This window comes from Rhinoderma darwinii, chromosome 8 (genome assembly GCF_050947455.1).
Source record: "Rhinoderma darwinii isolate aRhiDar2 chromosome 8, aRhiDar2.hap1, whole genome shotgun sequence".
NCBI classification, from domain to species: Eukaryota; Metazoa; Chordata; class Amphibia; order Anura; family Rhinodermatidae; genus Rhinoderma; species Rhinoderma darwinii.
In genome coordinates this window covers 18,303,654-18,324,955 of record NC_134694.1, presented here as the reverse complement: position 1 = coordinate 18,324,955, position 21,302 = coordinate 18,303,654, and the positions used below count along the sequence as shown (strand labels likewise).

Here is a 21,302-nt window from a genome sequence, read left to right as displayed (position 1 = left end):
CAAAATTCGGCAAATCAACGTTGAAGAGAGGGGAAGAGGAGGGCGGAGGGGTCCCATACTCTTCCACAAAACAGGTATACAAGCTTGTGCACAGTTAACCAAATGTCGGAGTATAGACCTCTTGTACGATGGCAAAGGAATGTCGCTTCAATGAAGCAGGAAAAAGGCGGGAGTAAAAGGTATGGTGTGGTCAGAAAAAGGTTATTCTCCGAACTTCATGCCAGAAAGGGGACAACACTGGACAGTCTGGATGGAACATAGTACCATTGAGATAAAAGTTTGTATCCCGCTTCTTGGATACGACTAGATATTGACAACCCATGTGTTAGATCAGGGGTCTCAAACTCGGCCGGGTAAGTGGGCCACATATAGAAAAAATTACTATAATTATACCGCTAGGTTTAAAATTTGAGATATTTCTCCACGTGCTTATTTCAAAAATCCAGTTTTCCAGTTTAAGCGTCGCTAAATGCAGTCCGGTGGCTCAGTTGGCAGCGTTTGGCAGACACACATGTCAAGATTGGGCAGCCCCTTTTTAGATAGTGCCACAGTGCCCTCTTTAGATGCTGTAACGGAGTCCTCGGTCGATGCTGCCACAGTGCCCTTTGTAGATAATGCAACACACCGCTAGGTGCTGCCACAGCGCCCTCCGCAGATGCTGCCACAGCGTCCTGCGCAGATGCTGCCACAGCGCCGTCCGCAGATCTTGCCACAGCACCCTCCGCAGATCCTGCCACAGTGCCCTCTGCAGATAATGCTACACACATCCAAAGTAGATCGCTCCATTGGGGCTCCCACTAGGAGTGGAATCCCCAGCCAGAGCATTGCCGATGCTTTGGATGGGTATTCCTCTACTGTTGGAGCCCCTGTCCATACACAGTGACGTCAGGGGATTCTCCTGGACTGGAATGTGATATCAGGGGCAACCCCAGAGCCGGAGTCCCGGAGCAGAGCACTAGTATAGGCTCTGCGCCGGAACTCTGGGGAAGCCATTAACATCAGTGTCCATATATGGACAGTGATGTCAGGGGCTTGCCCAGAGCTGGAGTCCCGAAGCAGAGCCGCTTCTAGCACTCTGCCTGGGATTCCAGCTCTGCTCCTGACATCACTGTCCATATATGGACACAGATGTCAGGGGCAACCCCAGAGCTGGAGTCCCGGGCAGAGCGCTAGTAGGCTCTTCCTGGGACTCCAGCTATGCTACTGACATCATTCCACAGAGTCCCGGCGCAGAGCCGATACTAGCGCTCTGCACGGGACTCCGGCTCTGGGGAAGCCCCAGACATCGCTGTTCATATGTGGACAGCGATGTCAGGGAATTCCAGAGTCCTGGAGCAGAGTCTGTACTAGCGGCTCTGTGTCCCGTGGGCTGCAGATGACAGCCCCAGGGGCCGCATGCGGCCCGCGGGCCTCGTGCTTGAGACCCCTGTGTTAGATCATATATTCTTGTTAATTGGGAATCAGAAAGAGACAAGTTCAAATCATGCGCCAATTTGCCCACAAAGGGAGGTGGAGGTTGCGTCGAAGGGGACACCAACATGGCATAAATCGTAAAAACAAGGCTTGTCGTACCGGTCTGTTTTCAGCGCAGAGGGTTTCCAATGGTGTTTTGGAGCAGGAGGTTGGGGATGGAAGGGAGATAAGGAAGTGATGGAGTTGGTTCGCCCTCCAGAATCCCAATGGACAAGGGTCAGATGTGGAAATGAGAGATTCCAGAGATGGTCAAGAATCCCCTACCAGAAAATGAGTAGCTCGATATCGGCCAGAGGACGCCCATCTCTGGAATACAGGATCCGACAAGCTCAGTGTGAAAGAGGGATGGCCCAATATCAGAAGTAAAGAAGGATAGGGTAGAAGTTGACTCTCAGTAGACTTTTTGAGTATTGCCAAGGTTGGGGAAATGGGGGTGGGGGGGGGGGTAAAGAGAAGTTAGGTAACCAGGGTAATATGTGAAGAGGTGATGAGCAAAAATGTGAATTGATTCTATTTTTAACCATTAATGAAAATTCTTGGCTGTGTTTTATCTGAGAATTGCAGCACTTGACATTAAAAGAAGCAATATTTAAAGGAGTATTAGTCATCAGTATTGATATCAAGAGGAAACCCAGCATTGTAAAGCACAGTGAAGCACCTAAAATTATATCAAATTATAACTAACATAACTATACCAAAGGTATTTAAACTGACCACTACGCTGTGGAGAAGGGATATCTCTGGTGTATCTTACCACTAAGACACATATAGTGATGAGAAACACAAACTAAGGGAAGGAAGGGGAGGTAGAGTACGATAAGGGAAGGTCAAGGCAGAGCAACATGGAAGCCCTGATCGAAGAGCTACCCCTAACCCTTGTTGCAAAAATTATGTATTAAACCAGTAGGACAATACACATAGATATGCAGTACTTAGTTACACTTTTTTTTTTCCATAAACCAACAGTTAGATATACTGCATAATAGAAAGCATACAAGAAATGCGAGAGCAACAGTGTCTTAGACTCAAGTGTTCGATATACGAGCTGGATTTTTCCTCATCTTGGGTGACTTCAAGCGATGAACTGTTGACCACGATTCTGGTTGTAGAAAATGTGGAAACTCAGGATCCACAGGGACAGGCATCCAAGACAATATATCTATAGGATCCATTTGTAGGTTCCTCCAGGCCTCAAGGAGATCTGCTCGGGACCGAATGGTGATTTTCCTCCCCATCTTGTTGATGGCAATTCCAAATGCGTAAAGCCAACGGTATAGTATTATCTAAAGTACAGTTAAGTTTACCGCTCAGACGGCACTGGTAACAGTCCAATATCATTCAGTATGTGTACACTGGAGAGTGTTTGGCGTGCCGCCTAGAAATGTAAAAGATTTTTACTTACCTTGATGCTTTTATTTCTTGTTACTTCTGTGAGTATGGATTAAACTTGGTGTGGAGCAATCTTTTTTCAGAGGGTGTTGCACTATGTGTCTTCCAATTTCCATCTATTAGAGACATAAGATCCTTTTCCTACCAGGAGTTCTTTGAATGTGGAGAGAGACGATAGGGAGCTCGGTGGAACTACAAGGATAAGAATTACCATCCACACCCTCATTGGATTGCGGATTGTCCACTGCATTTTTCTGGGGGAGAGTGTTCATACTGAATGATATTGGACTGTTACCAGTGCCGTCTGAGCGGTAAACTTAACTGTACTTTATATATGTCATTTAGGGTATTTGTTGGATCATACCTAATTTTAGTTTTGCCTGCTCCGGTCTGAGAGAGAGATATTGTGGGTATTTGAGCCAAGAGAAACCACCATTATATTGGTATGGTATTATCTGTGTGCGAAGGGCATCAGTCAATGGTTTAAAAACTCTACGTTTTTGCAGTGTGGAGGGTGCCAGGTTTTGGAAAAGCTGGACTATGTGACCCTCGTAAGTGAACTCTCCACCATCCCTGGCCTGAGAAAGCACTGCTGAAGTGTCAACGAAACTGAGGAGCTTGCATATGATATCTCTAAGGGGTTCGTTAGGAGGTGGCTTTGGTTTCAAAATCTCTACAAGCTTCTTCAATAATGATAGATTCCGCTCTCTCAGAACCCAGCATGGCAGAAAATATTTGAGGTTTGGTCGCCATAATGGATTCCTGAGCATAGTATTCAGGTAAGCCCTGGACTCGGACATTATTCCGTCTGCTCCTATTTTCCTGATCCTCTAGGAGCAGCATGGTCCGATTAATGTGATCATGATGGGAAGACACTGTGGTTCTCAGGGAGTCAGATAAGGAGGAAACCAGCTCCAAGTGGTGTTGTTCCAACACTTTTACCCTATTCCCCACATGGCAAATATCAGTCTTAATGTCAGCCAGATCGCGAACTATCGGGGCTAATGCCCTGGTTAAGGCTTTTTCCAGAAAGCCTCTAGAGATATTCAATGAATCAGTACCTTCAGCAGGATCCATTATACTCTCCTCATCTGACTCGTCCAAATGCTGAGGAGCTGCGTGAGCGGTCATCGCCATCTTGGGATTTGGCGCCGCTGACTTTTTGAAGAATGTATCCACTTCTGGTTGAGAATTAGCTAACTTGGAAGTCGAGGCAGGGTCCCTGGAGTTTTTCTAACAGAAGACTTTCCCATAGTAGTGTTAGACCGGTAAGAAGCAGGGAAAAGTGTGCTCGGCCGCAGGAGATATGTTAGCACACGTCTGCCATGAAGTGCGGTCAGGCTCCGCCCCAAATTTTCCATTTCTGATATGCACTTCTATAAACGATAATATCTTTGCAACCGCTTTGAATATTACAACTATTTTTACTTGTAACAATTAGTCTTCTCTCTCAGTCACCCTGGATCGCTGTGAAGGAGGCTATTAGGACACACACACACACGACAGTGGGAAAAAAAATGGCAGTCAACAACGACTCAACTGTCAGTTTTTCTTGGCTGTTTTGCATCAATGTGTCTCAAAATTTGAATCAATTTCTCGGCCGTCTGACCGTTTTTCACCGACATTTGCCATCCATTTTTCCTGGACGTTAAAAAAAAAGTGATGAATTTTAATGGTTAGGGTTTTTTTGTCCCAACCCCCTGAGACACCACAGTGCCCATGTAGATAGTGATGCAATACCACTGTAGATAAGTGACATATTGCCCACATAGATAGTGCCCACTGTAAATAGTGCCACACTGCCCATAGTGCCACAGTTCTCCCTGTAGATAGTGCCCACATAGTGACAGTGTCCATGTAGATAGCGCCAATGTCCCCCATAGGTAGTACCAATGCCACAGTGCCCATGTAGATAGTGATGCAATACCACTGTAGATAAGTGACATATTGCCCACATAGATAGTGCCAGTGCCCACATAGTGCCCACTGTAAATAGTGCCACACTGCCCATAGTGCCACAGTTCTCCCTGTAGATAGTGCCCACATAGTGACAGTGTCCATGTAGATAGCGCCAATGTCCCCCATAGGTAGTACCAATGCCACAGTGCCCATGTAGATAGTGCCACACCCCCTGTATATAGCACACCTCTGTAGATAGCACCACACCCCCTGTATATGGTGCCACCCCCTTGTACATAGCAACATCCCCCTATATGTATAGGGTTGTTGAATGCCAGTTCTAAGAAAATGTCCACCGAAATCTTAAAGTTGCCAAAGTCATCCTATTTTGTCAAGTTTTATCAAATCTACAGCACTACCTGCCTCTGAGAGGACTGTGTGACTAACAGTATTGCCGCAATTAGGCTTGTATCCCCCAAATTTCCAGGATGCCTCAATAGCAAATATGTCTATTTAGGCAGAAACATGGAAGTTATTATTTTTTTAATGCAATAATGTATTTTACGTAACTACCCGTTTGCTTTTTTTTCCTTTTGCAGAGAGGAGGCTCAGCTCATAACTGCAGCAGGCTACGCGTGGGCCAGGTCATCCTAGAGGTGAATGGAGTGTCCTTACAAGATAAAGAGCATCGTGAGGCTGCCAGGATCATTGCTGAAGCTTTTAAGACCAAAGAAAAAGATTATATGGACTTTCTGGTCACAGAATTCAATGTGTCACTATAGTGGCCATTTATGGTATCCGAACCCAAGAGTGTAACCCAGCCAGGGGTCAGTGCCACGAGAAACACGTACTACATGCTAATGTGATACTGTGTAGCTGCCATTTGTGTGCCCTTGCTACATACGTGGTTTGGCTGTCCAACATGTGGCTTATATACTCCCTTTATACTATAGATGTGGTGTCAGCTTATAGCCAGGACAGATATCAGGGAAGGAAGCATACAGTATGTCTATGAGATGATACATGGATACCTACCACATAAAAGTGACAGAAAGAGTGGAATACACATTCAGAGCAAATCAGTGCAAACATACAGTCTACTAAAAGTAGAATAAGTTACTTATAATGCCAGGTGAAAACGCAGCAACTATAGCGACATATCATCTTTACAGACAACCTGTCTCGACTTGACAAGTCTATGGCTCTTCACTATTGTGGAATCAGGGTAAACCGTGTGACACGGATGTAACGCCCTCTGATCATTAATATGTGACAGTCACTTTTTAATTATCTTCAGGATGACATGCTGCAGTGTCTTTAAAGGGAACCGGTCATCAGTTTTGACGACCCTAAACCTAGGGCTAGAGAGACATTTTGAGAACATATCCATGTATAGCAGCATTAATAGAGCATACCTTAGGAAAATACGTTTTAATAACTCCTGTGCCATATGCAAAATTACTCTCGAATGACCACTGGATTTTTCTTCGTCTAGGCTTGCTTTCCATCTCGGATGCCTCCTGCGTCATCCACTTAAATTTCTTTTAATCAAGTCTAGATTGGACAGTTTGCCGCCGAGATTGCAGGACATTTGTCGGCTGAAGAAACACCCAGCGGACATTACAAGAGTCATTTGCATACGGCGCAGGAGTTGTTAATGGGAATCTGTCACCTCCGAAACTTACCCTAAACTCTAGTAATCAGTAAATTAATTCCGAATCTGCAATTTTTATATATTTTTATTCACTTGCATTCCCCGCTGTTCCCCGCATCATAGTTATGTACGACGCTAGGAGTCCCTGCCTCTCCGCGGAACTACTGTCCCGTACTGAAAACATGATTACAGTACGGGACAGTTGTCCTGCAGAGTAGCAGGGACTCCTAGCGTCGTACATAACTATGATGCTAGGAGCCCGGCTCCCTGCAGTGTGTTCGGTCCGGGATTAGCGGCCGAAATACGTCCGTCAATTACGGACGTAATGACCTCGTGTGAACATACCCTAAGCCTGCAAACGGGCCGTGCGCTGCATGCGTATGACTAGCCTAAGCAGTTCTCTCCATTATGTCGTTGAGCTTAGTAGTCCTCTCCATGCATCAGAATGCCCATTTGCAGGCTTACAGCGGGGGAATGCAAGTGAGTAAGAAGATAAAAATTGTAGATTTGGAATCAGCGTCTTTTAAGCGATTTAAGTATTACTGTAATTTAGGGGGGTTTTCGAGGGTGTCAAAGTCTCTTTGAAACATCTATTGCGATGGTATATTTTATTACTGCTGGTAGTGGATATGTCCTGAAATGTCTCTATACCCCCTATATAGTGGTTTAGGGTCGATAAAACCGATGACAGGATCCCTTTAAACCATGATGATATACTCCAGACGTGTGTTGTCTATAAAGCTGATGCTTGCTGTATCTATACAGTGAAACACAAGCAAGAATAATAAAATGAGCAAATTTACAGGTAGTTTTACAGATTCCTTTCTAGATGGATAGATGCAGGTGGACAGCTTATGGTAACATACATGACAGTGCGGATGTGTTCTCCACAGTACTGCTCTGTGCGTGTTACTTATTAGCCTTTAATGGAGGAGAGTGACTCCCACTCCCATTCTGCTACAGTGTGTGAGTGACGTGCAGCCCACGTTGTGACCATTTATGTAAAATGTATGTAATTACAGAGCTTGTCACTTTACTTTTTTCAATAAACCTCGTAACAGAGAAATAGTGTGTCCGAATAGCCGGAGATAAGAATCTAATGGATAAAGAAGAATACAATGTACTAGTGGATTATGCAGTCATGAATTCACATAGGGTCATCTATCATAAAAATCACTACACGTGAACTCACAGGCAAATAGGTCCATGTTCACTAATCGTTTTCAAGTAACTCTATTGGTTAGACAAATGGACTTTCAGTAGTGCAGCCCCAGGATTTTGACCTGTACATTTAAGCAAACTCAGAACAAAAGTAACATATTATAAAATATATTTTTTTACATTTTAATAGGACATATATTTATATACATATGTCTTCTGATTGGTCACCTTGAATAAAGCAACTTCCACCACATAGTCAATAAGCAAAGTGAAGCTTCAAGCCCGGTGGTAGGCCTGTCCAGCGAAGACCAGTTTGCATTTGGAGACTTGACAAATGCATTTTGGGGTGATTGTTTTCTTTTACATCACCCGGGATGCTGTATCTATAGGTAGATGTTGACTGCACATAAGTATAAATAGTTTTTATTTGACTTCAGTCTTCCTGTATGGAGTCCTTTTCTGCTACTCAGTTCTGTAAGGGCTTATTCAGACGAACACAGGGAAACTCGGATGTGAAAAACTGACATTTTTCACGTCAGAGTTTCACCCATGTGGGACCCGTTTTGACGGATCCCCATCGACTTGAGTCTATGGAGGGATCCGTGAAAACGGAAGAAAATAGGACATGTTCTATTTTTCAACGGACCCTTCACACGGTCCCTTGAAACAATGGCCGTGGGGACGGCTCCACTGAAATTATTTGAGTCCGTGTGGCGGCCATTGTTTTAACAGACGTCACACGGACGTATTTGTTAGTGTGAATAAGTCCTAAGGGTACATTGTTCTTAGCCTGGCTGCAAACCCTGCAATACACTGCCCTGTCACACACAGCTCTCCCCTTCTTAACCCCTTCCCGACATCCGCCGTATATATACGGCGCACGCCGGGTGGGGGAATATGGAGAGGGCTCACGGGCTGAGTCCGCTCCATAGAGCGAGTGTGTCGGCTGTGTGTTACAGCCGACACTTCCGGATTCCGCTTGTTTAACCCGTTAAATGCCGCGTTCAATAGAGATCGCGGCATTTAAACGCCCCCCCCGCGGCGAGATCGGGGGGAGCCGTTGGTTCACACGGCTGCCTGGGGGTCTGACGAAGTCCCCCAGGTCCGCCATCTTGGTACTCCGGCAGGGCTTCATAGGAGACTGTCAGAATCATGATATACTGCAATACATTAGTATTGCAGTATATCGTGCAAGCGATCTAACAATCGCTGGTTGAAGTCGCCTAGGGGGACTAATAAAAAATGTAAACATGAGTTAAATAAAGTTGTTTTTTTTGTGTAAAAAAAAATAAAAAATTAAAAGTTCAAAAAACCCCCCTTTTCCCATTTCCCCCCTAGAGCATAGTAAAAAATCAAATAAACATAATTGATATCGCCGCGTCCGTAAAAGTCTGAACTATCACAATATATCATTATTTGACCCGCACGGTGAACGCCGTAAAAAAAATAAAAAAATTGTAAAACGCCAGAATCTCTATTTTTTTGTTCACCTAATCTCCCACAAAAAATGAAATAAAAAGTGATCAAACCGTCACATTTACACCAAAATGGTATTATTAAAAACTACAGCTTATCCCGCAAAACAATAAGCCCTTATACAACTTAATCGATGGAAAAATAAAGAAGTTACGGCTCTCGGAATTTGGCGAAACAAAATAAATGTTCTTTTTTACACTTAGGTTTTTACTTGTAAAAGTAGTAAAATATAGAAAAAACTACACATATTTGGTATCGGCGTAATCATATTGACCCATAGAATAAAATTAACATGTTGTTTTAATTGTACAGTGAATTCCGTAAAAATGGCGCGCAAAAAACCATGGCGGAATCACTATTTTTTTCATTTTCTACCCCACAAATAATTTTTTTCCCGTTTCCTAGTACATTATACGGCAAAATAAATGTTGCTACGAAAAACTACAACTTGTCCCGCAAAAATCAAGCCCTCATAGGACTATATCGACGGAAAAATAAAGGCGTTATGGCCTTTGGAAGGTGGGGAGGGAAAAACGAAAATGAAAATCTGAAAAAGGGCTGCGGCGTGAAAGGGTTAACACTGCCCAGTCCACATAAAATCAGTACGCAGCTCTCCTGCTGAAACAATCCTAATGATCTAATTGTACAATATTCTGTCCCCAGAGTGTTGTGTAGTTAAAGAGGCTCTGTCACCAGATTCTCAAATCCCTATCTCCTATTGCATGTGATCAGCGCTGCAATGTAGATAACAGTAACGTGTTTGTTTTGTTTTTTAAAACGTTCATTTTTGGCCAAGTTATGAGCTATTTTATATATATATATATGCAAATGAGGTTTGAAATGGACAACTGGGCGTGTATTGTGTTTTTAACTGGGCGTGTTTACACGTAAGACGCTGACCAATCAGTGACCAGTCAGCATCATACACTCATCTACATTGATTTACACAGCAGCGATGTGCAGCCGCATAAACAGAGATTAACGTTAATCAAGTGTCCTGATAATGAATACACATGATCATCCAGCCTGGACGTCATATGTATTCAGAATCCTGACACTTCTGACTCTTTTCTGTGAGATTTGCACCAAGGGAAACGAAATCTCGTTTACCTCCGTAATCTCGCGAGATTTCGTTTCCCTTGCTAGAAATCTCAAAGAAAAGAGTCAGAAGTGTCAGGATTCTGAATACACATGACGTCCAGGCTGGATGATCATGTGTATTCTATCAGGACACTTGATTAACGTTAATCTCTGTGTATGTGGCTGCACATCGCTGCTGTGTAAATCAATGGAGATGAGTGTATGATGCTGACTGGTCACTGATTGGTCAGCGTCATACACGTAAACACGCCCAGTTAAAAACACAATACACGCCCAGTTTGACATAACGAAAAAAAAACGCCCAGTTGTCCATTTCAAACCTCATTTGCATATATATAAAATAGCTCATAACTTGGCCAAAAATGAAAGTTTTTTTTTAAAAAACACATTACTGTTCTCTACATTGCAGCGCCGATCACATGCAATAGGAGATAGGGATTTGAGAATCTGGTGACAGAGCCTCTTTAAAGGCAAGCTATTGTTTCCGGTTATCAGACACTACGCTGGAGAGAGGCTCACTAGTTCTCCTGCGAGCCATGCACTAAGCATTGTATATGTCCCTCCTACATCAATTTACATTTACCATCATTTTAGGTAGAGCAATCAATCAGATTTATGATAAACAATTGTTAATCTTTTTGTGCATTTACACTGGCCAATTTTATGTACGATCATTTAGAAACAAATCGTAGCAATAATTGCGAAGATGTTCTATCCCTAAGGAGAGACTTTATTTTCCCATGAAACTGTACACACATTGTATTGATACAATGCTGTTTGCCACGGATTGTGAAGTCCCCCTTATAAACATCCTATAATGGCTGTAAAGGGGCCAGTAGACTGCGCTATTAATTCAGTCAAAAACAACGGAACCCTGTCGCAACGCTGACAAACAAAAACCTTTAGCAATGTTTCAGTCAACATTGATATCACTGGTCATGCAAATGGAAGCTAAGGTCTCCGTTTGCCTTTCCGTTAAGGGGTTAACCCGACGGAAACCTCCGACGGAACCCCTCAACTGAAGGGCAACGCTGATGTGAACAGGCCCTTACTCCCATTTGTAAAGGGAGATATTGCTGCTAAGGTCTCAAACGGCATGAAACAAGGCATGTAAAAACACCAGTTTTTTATGGCATTTTTAGATGCGTTTTGGCTGGCGTTTTTAATTTTATTTTGTTTTATTTAGTGTTATTTTGTACATTAATTTTTCCTGGAGTTTTGCAAGTCCTGAAGAGAAGCCCATGGAAAGAATACCCCAAAAAAACAAAAACAAAAGCTATACCCAGAGTTTGCTGCAATAAAAAAAAAAAAGCAGCAAGTGAACCCAAAAAACACCACCGAAATGCCACAAACTAAAAAGCTGTGTATGTAGACTTTTCAAGAATTGACTATAGACTTTAAAGTATCATTTGGCCACAGTATTTTATTACCTAAATACAATGCAGTGCAAAATGGCAGCAAAAACGTAGCAAAATGATGTGTAAATCCAGCCTAAATGTTATGTGCTAGTGAAATGCTGATGAGGCAACTACACAGTATAATGTAATAATAAAAAAAAGAAGCTATTTCAAGGTGGAGGTTCACTTTAGATATCCAACGGGACAGTAATCTTTTATCAACCATAATGCCTCATGCACACGAACGATGTGTGCCGGCTGGGTCCAGTCAGTGATAGGACATGTTCTATCCTTCCACGGATCTGAGATTTGGGTCAGTTTTCACAGACCCGATTCACCCGCCAAAGTGAATGGGCCCGTGAAAAGTATTGGGTGCCACTTGGATGCTGTGAAAAACAGCCCGAGTGGCACTCTGTCATGTGCAACGGGCATTACTCTGCATAGCATTTTGTTCCTACGGCTACACAATATCTGCTACACACTGACTAGATTCCTCATGTACCTGTGAGAATACATAATATTTTAGACAGACTTGTAACTCACTCCTGGATGCTACAGCTCCATTATGCAATATCATAAATAGCTATAAAGTGAAAAGTATTTCAAATTAACCATGTCAGTAACAATTACTATAGTCTGTTAGGTTTACGGTTCTGTGCACGAATTACTGAAGTGGAGGTTATGGCAACAGTAAAATCAAGGAAACGTACTATGTCCAGACAAAGAAAGCTCTCATTGAAGAATATATTAAAAGGAAAGTACTGGAGGCAAAATGACCACTCATCTCAACTACAAAATACTGGTCTATTCATCCATGGTGAGCCAAAATTAGATTGCAGTCTTTGTACTCGGAGTACGCCTCCGTGTACCCTGAATATCATTATCATTTGACCTATTTGGCTCAATGCCACATTATACATTTGGAAAAGAAAATATCTGAGGATAGTGAAGTAATAGCTGAAAGAGTAAGACCATGATCAAATCAGGTTCTTGCTGTATGCCAGGAAAGCACCCAACGTACACACTATAGAACTCCATTAGGCCAATAGAGGCCAAAAGAGTGTTCTTTTGGCCTCCGTCAGGTTGGTATACACTTTTGTTTAGGTATGGAATAGCATACTAGACTACTCTATTCTATAAAAAACAAAAGTATACCGCATATAGGTGACGTATGCAACTGTATGGCACATGTCACAGACATACGTTAAAATACACATTATGAGCTTTTCATGACGTATATGTTAGACGAATACCATAATAGCATATGGGTGATGTATAGCCCTGTTATGCATCGGTATACGCTAAATGTATGGCAAAAAATGTGAACATGGCCAAAGTCTACTTTTAAGACCACTGTAAACACATTTTGAAGGGGTTTTCCAGTTTAACATTAAAAAAAAAAAAAAAAAAGTATAACTAAAAATGATGGTACATTCTGATTTTACTATTTTTTTAATCTCTCAGCATTTTAAAGATCCCGGTTTGCTTTAAGTGAATTAAAATACTTGATTAACTCCAAAGGCTGAAAATCTGTACAGTTCTGCACTCAGGCTAAAAAGTGCATACAAATTGCATCTGGTCTAGACAATCCTCTGTAAACTCCAGGCTGGTGGTGCATTTAGCTCACATAGGATTGCCTAGACCAGCAATAGTACATGAAAAACTTGAATATCACGGGAAAAACCCTTTAAATCCATCATACTAGGCAGTTGCTATTTATACATTTCAGTAATATATTCTATCAGCTGGCAATAATGTTACGTGTATAAGGGACCTCCTAACTGTGAGGGATAATGAGTATCGGGCAAGTTGAAATCCAATGCTTTTCTTCAGCCATAAGATAAGCGGTGTCTGACAGCAGCTTGTCTCCATCTCACCATTTAAATAAACCTTTACTCCCAATCGAGCATGAAAAACGTCCGAATTAAAAAACGACTGCGAAAAAAAAGTACATGTCACTTCTTGTGCCATTTTTCATTGACTCTATAGAAAAACAGCTCCAAAAACGTCCGTAAAAAAGCGCTGTAAAATGCTAGTTAATTTAAAAAAAAAGTCTGAAAATCAGGAGCTGTATTCCCTTGAAAACAGCTTTATAATTTTCAGAAGTTTTTTGATAAGTGTGTGAACATACCCTTTTAAGTGTTTTTATCCGGAAAGTGATCTTATGCTTATGGCTAGCTTTTAGTGGTATTAGGGCATCTGATATATGCAATAACGTCAAGACACCTGTCCCAATGTTTCTTTTCAAAATTGGAGCTATACTTTAAATCACAACTTATTTCTTGTATTCCTGTTCTAGGCAGGTTACAAAACAGGCAAAATGTTATGGTTTATCTATAGCAAAACTTCATGAGTCTTATCAAAAGTTTTTGGACTACAGGGGCATTTTGCCACTACCTTTATCTCCCGCTGCTTTCGATTTTTCCTTCTGCTGTTCTTCTAAGCCAGTCATTTATGAATTCTGAAACTAATGGAAGTAAGAGAATATAATCATAGAACATTTTCTTCATCAATATTTGACTCCTTTATTTGTTAATTATATAGTCTTTTTTCCTACTTATTTACAAGTCTGTATGCAAAACGTACCATTGTGTGTACAACCATTCTAAAGCTTCGTTCACATCTGCGTTGGGGCCCCGTTCTGACATTCCGTCGGAGCTTTCCGTTAGAACGGGACCCTGAACAGACATAAACTGACACGAACGGAAACCAGAAGTTTACGCCTGAAAATAGGTTGTGTGAACCCAGCCTTATAGCGGTGGATACAGAAGGCTGTGGCGTTCTTTACCTTAGGGGCTACATGAAACGTATTACAAGAGAGGGGCTACAGGGAAGGAGGTGAGCGAGATGGGGTAATGAGAGAGGAGTAGGAGGAACATGGATTTTAGCCACCTGGGAACAAGACACATGTGAGATGCAGAAGTCGTCTCCTGGAGAATATGCAAAATTACCACACTTAGTAATGTCAACCCCGCAATCCTCTGAGGAAGAGAATATATTTACAATGCACAACAGAACTGAGAGTGTGAGACATCTCATACAAACAATGTGAGGATGCAACGCTGCATTACTGCCGTCATTTCTTCTTATTCTAAATCAGGAACGCATTGAGCTTCAGTGATGTGTGACTTGCAGGCAGCTGTGGCATTGGCTTGTGACAAATTGGCAGCCAACTGCAACTTAGATGCAACATGTTACATTTACATGCTGGCAAAAATTGGTAAAAGTTGCATAAATTTCACAGGCACTGTTAAGTGGGCAATTTGGGAAAACCGCTATTGGCCTTATTCACTGTTAGTCAACTGAGGCTGCCAATATACATTCAATTGTTCGGCCATCAACAAGTTATCCCGTCACCCCCTTAAGGCTAAATGCACACTGTGAGCATTACTTGCGGCTTTGCGTGTGGCAAATCCGCAGCATAACTGTACCAGCATAGACAATGAGATTCCAGGAAATCTCATGTACATGGTGCAGCATTTTTTGGGAAGGAAATTGACTTGCGGTGCATTTTTTAGAATCCGCAGCATGTCAATTTATCTTGCATTTCCGCTTGTGAATTGTATCGGCCTAGTGCGGTGGAAAAAAATCTCACCAAAATCCGGAGCATGAAACCGCACCGAAAAACGAATGATTAGGTGCAGTTTTACCCACAAATTTCCTGCGTATTGCTGCGGTCTTGGTGCGTATTTTCCACCGCAAAATACGCAACATGTGCATGTAGCCTAAAGGGTAACTAAAATTTTAAAAAACTTTCAACATCATCGTGACATCAGAAGTTTTGATCGGTGGAGGTCCGAGAACTGAGACCCCCACCAATCGCTAAAAACTAAGCGGCAGAAGCGCTCGGGTGAGCGCTTTGTCAGTTTGTTTCTGATAGCTTTCCGAGGAAAAACTGAGAGCGGTGTATGGACCCTACAGCTTTCTATTGAGCCCGTACACCACTCTGCTTTCCGAGGAAAAACTATCAGAATTGAGCCCCCTATTTTTTCATGACTTTGTGGGATCTTGTATTTGGGCTGGTAGGGTTTGTGATCTCAGGGCTCCTTTTTAGTCGCAGTCCAACCCTGGAGGTGTATAACAGTAAGGCCTTATTCACACAAACGAAATCAATGTGGCCGTTCACACGGCTGTTGTTTCAACCGACCGTGTGAAGGGTCCGTGAGAAAATAGGACACGCATCCCTCCATAGATTCTAGTGTATGAGGAATGCTTGACATCGCGTCCCGCAGCGCAGAGAACGGATGTACCTCGGATGTGAAAGACTCACGTTTTTCACGCCTGAGATGCGCAACGCCTGTCTGAATCTAGCCTAAGGGTATGTTCACAAGGAAAACAAAAAAGGCTGTAAAATACAGAGCTGTTTTCAATGGAAAACCCCCTCTGATTTTTAGCCGTTCTTTAAGCATCAAACGTTTTTTGATGCGTTTTTTACGGTCGTTTTTGGAGCTGTTTTACTATTGAGACAATGAAAAACGGCTCCAAAAACAGCTCAAGAAGTGACATGCACTTCTTTTTTTACGCGCCATTTCTACAAACGGCCACGTAAAATGCTCCATTGGAACAAAACACAGATTTTCCCATTGAACTCAATGGGCAGATGTTTGGAGGAGTTAGCCTCCGTGTTTTTAGCTGCTTTTCGGGGAGTTTACTCCGTGTGAACATAACCTAAGTCTTTGTGTTGTAGTGAATTGTATGTATTTATGTAGCAGTGGTAGCTGTGTTGTAGTGCATGTATGTATGTAGCAGTGGTAGCTGTAATGTAGGGCAGTAATCAGTGTCTGTAGTGTAGTGCATGTATGTATGTATGTAGCAGTGGTAGCTGTGTTGTAGTGTATGTATGTATGTATGTATGTATGCATGTATGTATGTAGCAGTGGTAGCGGTGATGTAGTGCATGTATGTAGCAGTGGTAGCTGTGCTGTAGTGCAGTAATCAGTGTCTGTGTTGTGTATGTATGTAGCAGTGGTAGCTGTGTTGTAGTGTATGTATGTAGCAGTGGTGATGTAGGGCAGTAATCAGTGTCTGTAGTGTAGTGCATGTATGTATGTAGCAGTGGTAGCTGTAATGTAGGGCAGTAATCAGTGTCTGTAGTGTAGTGCATGTATGTATGTATGTAGCAGTGGTAGCTGTGTTGTAGTGTATGTATGTATGCATGTATGTATGTATGTAGCAGTGGTAGCGGTGATGTAGTGCATGTATGTAGCAGTGGTAGCTGTGCTGTAGTGCAGTAATCAGGGTCTGTGTTGTGTATGTATGTAGCAGTGGTAGCTGTGTTGTAGTGTATGTATGTAGCAGTGGTGATGTAGGGCAGTAATCAGTGTCTGTAGTGTAGTGCATGTATGTATGTAGCTGTGTTGTAGTGTATGCATGTATGTATGTATGTAGCAGTGGTAGCTGTAAAGTAGGGCAGTAATCAGTGTCTGTAGTGTAGTGCATGTATGTATGTAGCAGTGGTAGCTGTGTTGTAGTGTATGTATGTATGTATGTATGTAGCAGTGATGTAGTGCATGTATGTAGCAGTGGTAGCTGTGCTGTAGTGCAGTAATCAGTGTCTGTGTTGTGTATGTATGTAGCAGTGGTAGCTGTGTTGTAGTGTATGTATGTAGCAGTGGTGATGTAGGGCAGTAATCAGTGTCTGTAGTGTAGTGCATGTATGTAGCTGTGTTGTAGTGTATGCATGTATGTATGTAGCAGTGGTAGCTGTGTTGTAGTGTACAGAAATATACCAAATCCAGCAGCACTGGCAGCGTGTGGGTGCAGGCTCTGAGGGACAGACCAAGTCCCAGATACACAGAAGACAAAAAATGAGCAGCAACTCCAATAGTAAGGGTGAAAAAAGTGGGTACTTTTATTGCCCGTGCAACCTTTCAGCTCCGTTCACTGGAGCCTTTCTCAAGCTTTCTGTGTTGTAGTGTATGTATGTAGCAGTGGTAGTGGTGATGTAGGGCAGTAATAAGTGTCTGTGTTGTGTATGTATGTATGCATGTATGTATGTAGCAGTGGTAGCTGTGTTGTAGTGTATGTATGCATGTATGTATGTAGCAGTGGTAGCTGTGTTGTAGTGTATGTATGTAGCAGTTGTGATGTAGGGCAGTAATCAGTGTCTGTGTATGTATGCAAGCATGCGTGTATGTATGCAGCAGTGGTAGCTGTGTTGTAGTGTATGTATGTAGCAGTGGTAGTGGTGATGTAGGGCAGTAATAAGTGTCTGTGTTGTGTATGTATGTATGTATGCATGCATGTATGTAGCAGTTGTAGCTGTGATGTAGTGCAATAATCAGTGTCTGTGTATGTATATAGCAGTGGTAGCTGTGTTGTAGTGTATGTATGCATGTATGTATGTAGCAGTGGTAGCTGTGTTGTAGTGTATGTATGTAGCAGTGGTGATGTAGGGCAGTAATCAGTGTCTGTGTTGTGTATGTATGCATGCGTGTATGTAAGCATGCATGCATGTATGTATGTAGCAGTGGTAGCTGTGTTGTAGTGTATGTATGTAGCAGTGGTAGTGGTGATGTAGGGCAGTAATAAGTGTCTGTGTTGTGTATGTATGTATGGATGCATGTATGGATGGATGTAGCAGTGGTAGCTGTGTTGTAGTGTATGTATGTATGCATGTATGTATGTAGCAGTGATGTAGTGCATGTATGTAGCAGTGGTAGCTGTGCTGTAGTGCAGTAATCAGTGTCTGTGTTGTGTATGTATGTAGCAGTGGTAGCTGTGTTGTAGTGTATGTATGTAGCAGTGGTGATGTAGGGCAGTAATCAGTGTCTGTAGTGTAGTGCATGTATGTAGCTGTGTTGTAGTGTATGCATGTATGTATGTAGCAGTGGTAGCTGTGTTGTAGTGTATGTATGTAGCAGTGGTAATGTAGGGCAGTAATAAGTGTCTGTGTTGTGTATGTATGCATGGATGCATGTATGTATGGATGTATGCATGTATGTATGTAGCAGTGGTAGCTGTGTTGTAGTGTATGTATGTATGTATGTATGTAGCAGTGGTAGTGGTGATGTAGGGCAGTAATAAGTGTCTGTGTTGTGTATGTATGTATGTAGCAGTGGTAGCTGTGATGTAGTGCAATAATCAGTGTCTGTGTATGTATGTAGCAGTGGTAGCGGTGTTGTAGTGTATGTATGCATGTAGCAGTGGTAGCTGTGTTGTAGTGTATGTATGTAGCAGTGGTGATGTAGGGCAGTAATCAGTGTCTGTGTTGTGTATGTATGCATGCATGCGTGTATGTATGCATGTATGTAGCAGTGGTAGCTGTGTTGTAGTGTATGTATGTAGCAGTGGTAGTGGTGATGTAGGGCAGTAATAAGTGTCTGTGTTGTGTATGTATGGATGCATGTATGGATGTAGCAGTGGTAGCTGTGTTGTAGTGTATGTATGTATGTATGTATGTATGTATGTATGTATGTAGCAGTGGTAGTGGTGATGTAGGGCAGTAATAAGTGTCTGTGTTGTGTATGTATGTATGTATGTATGTAGCAGTGGTAGCTGTGATGTAGTGCAATAATCAGTGTCTGTGTATGTATGTAGCAGTGGTAGCTGTGTTGTAGTGTATGTATGCATGTATGTATGTAGCAGTGGTAGCTGTGTTGTAGTGTATGTATGTAGCAGTGGTGATGTAGGGCAGTAATCAGTGTCTGTGTATGTATGCATGCATGCATGTATGTAGCAGTGGTAGCTGTGTTGTAGTGCATGTATGTAGCAGTGGTAGTGGTGATGTAGGGCAGTAATCAGTGTCTGTAGTGTAGTGCATGTATGTATGTAGCAGTGGTAGCTGTGTTGTAGTGTATGCATGCATGCATGTATGTATGTAGCAGTGGTAGCTGTGTTGTAGTGTATGTATGTAGCAGTGGTAGTGGTGATGTAGGGCAGTAATCAGTGTCTGTAGTGTAGTGCATGTATGTAGCAGTGGTAGCTGTAGTGTATGTATGCATGTATGTATGTATGTATGTATGTATGTATGTATGTATGTATGTATGTATGTATGTATGTAGCAGTGGTAGCTGTGTTGTAGTGTATGTATGTAGCAGTGGTAGTGGTGATGTAGGGCAGTAATAAGTGTCTGTGTTGTGTATGTATGTAGCAGTGGTAGCTGTGATGTAGTGCAATAATCAGTGTCTGTGTATGTATGTAGCAGTGGTAGCTGTGTTGTAGTGTATGTATGTATGTATGTATGTAGCAGTGGTAGCTGTGTTGTAGTGTATGTATGTAGCAGCGGTGATGTAGGGCAGTAATCAGTGTCTGTGTTGTGTATGTATGCATGCATGTAGCAGTGTTGTAGTGTATGTATGTATGTATGTATGTAGCAGTGGTAGTGGTGATGTAGGGCAGTAATCAGTGTCTGTAGTGTAGTGCATGTATGTATGTATGTATGTATGTATGTAGCAGTGGTAGCTGTGTTGTAGTGTATGCATGCATGTATGTAGCACTGGTAGCTGTGTTGTAGTGTATGCATGTATGTAGCACTGGTAGCTGTGTTGTAGTGTATGCATGCATGTATGTAGCACTGGTAGCTGTGTTGTAGTGTATGTATGTAGCAGTGGTGATGTAGGGCAGTAATCAGTGTCTGTAGTGTAGTGCATGTATGTATGTATGTAGCAGTGGTAGCTGTGTTGTAGTGTATGTATGTAGCAGTGGTAGTGGTGATGTAGCTCAGTAATCAGTGTCTGTAGTGTAGTGCATGTATGTATGTAGCTGAGTTGTAGCGCAGTAAGCAGTGTCTGTGTAGTGTATGTATGTATGTATGTATGTAGCAGTGGTAGCGGTGATGTAGTGTAGGAATCAGTGTCTGTGTAGTGTATGTAGCAGTATTGTAGGGCAGTGATCAGTGTCTGTAGTGTAGTGCGTGTATGTAGCTGTGTTGTAGTGCAGTAAGCAGTGTATGTATGTATGTATGTATGCATGTATGTATGCATGCATGCAGCAGTGGTGGTAGCTGTGTTGTAATGCAGTAATCAATGTCTGTGGTGTATCAGTGTATATGTAGCAGTGCTGGTTGTAGTGTAGTGCCGTCCCCCTGTGTATGTAGCAGTGCTGGTTTTAGTGTAGTGGCGTCCTCCTGTGTATGTAGCAGTGCTGGTTGTAGTGTAGTGGCATCCTCCAGTGTATGTAGCAGTGCTGGTTGTAGTGTAGTGGCGTCCTCCTGTGTTTGTAGCAGTGCTGGTTGCAGTGTAGTGGCGTCCTCCTGTGTATGTAGCAGTGCTGGTTGCAGTGTAGTGGCGTCCTCCTGTGTATGTAGCAGTGCTGTTTGTAGTGTAGTGGCGTCCTGTGTATGTAGCAGTGCTGGTTGTAGTGTAGTGCCGTCCCCCTGTGTATGTAGCAGTGCTGGTTTTAGTGTAGTGGCGTCCTCCTGTGTATGTAGCAGTGCTGGTTGTAGTGTAGTGGCATCCTCCAGTGTATGTAGCAGTGCTGGTTGTAGTGTAGTGGTGTCCTCCTGTGTTTGTAGCAGTGCTGGTTGCAGTGTAGTGGCGTCCTCCTGTGTATGTAGCAGTGCTGGTTGCAGTGTAGTGGCGTCCTCCTGTGTATGTAGCAGTGCTGTTTGTAGTGTAGTGGCGTCCTGTGTATGTAGCAGTGCTGGTTGTAGTGTAGTGGCGTCCTCCTGTGTATGTAGCAGTGCTGGTTGTAGTGTAGTGGCGTCCTCCTGTGTATGTAGCAGTGCTGGTTGTAGTGTAGTGGCGTCCTCCGGTGTATGTAGCAGTGCTGGTTGCAGTGTAGTGACGTCCTCCTGTGTATGTAGCAGTGCT

The 21,302-nt window shown here is 42.8% G+C and overlaps 1 protein-coding gene and 1 long non-coding RNA gene across 3 annotated transcripts in view; one reads left to right on the top strand and one right to left on the bottom strand.

Annotated features, from left to right (window-relative positions):
* The window catches only part of WHRN (whirlin), a 130,004-nt gene extending 123,444 nt beyond the window's left edge, over positions 1 to 6,560 (top strand). For both annotated transcript variants that reach the window (XM_075835404.1, XM_075835403.1), the window contains exon 14: positions 5,361 to 6,560. In XM_075835404.1, the coding sequence (XP_075691519.1) occupies positions 5,361 to 5,543 (183 nt within the window). In that variant the 3' untranslated portion in view covers positions 5,544 to 6,560. The remainder of the gene's footprint in view (positions 1 to 5,360) is intronic.
* Positions 1 to 21,302, bottom strand: part of LOC142659350 (uncharacterized) — a 162,421-nt gene that overhangs the window by 139,837 nt on the left and 1,282 nt on the right. The window contains exon 2 of the long non-coding RNA XR_012850312.1: positions 13,948 to 14,017. This is a non-coding gene — a long non-coding RNA (uncharacterized LOC142659350). The remainder of the gene's footprint in view (positions 1 to 13,947; positions 14,018 to 21,302) is intronic.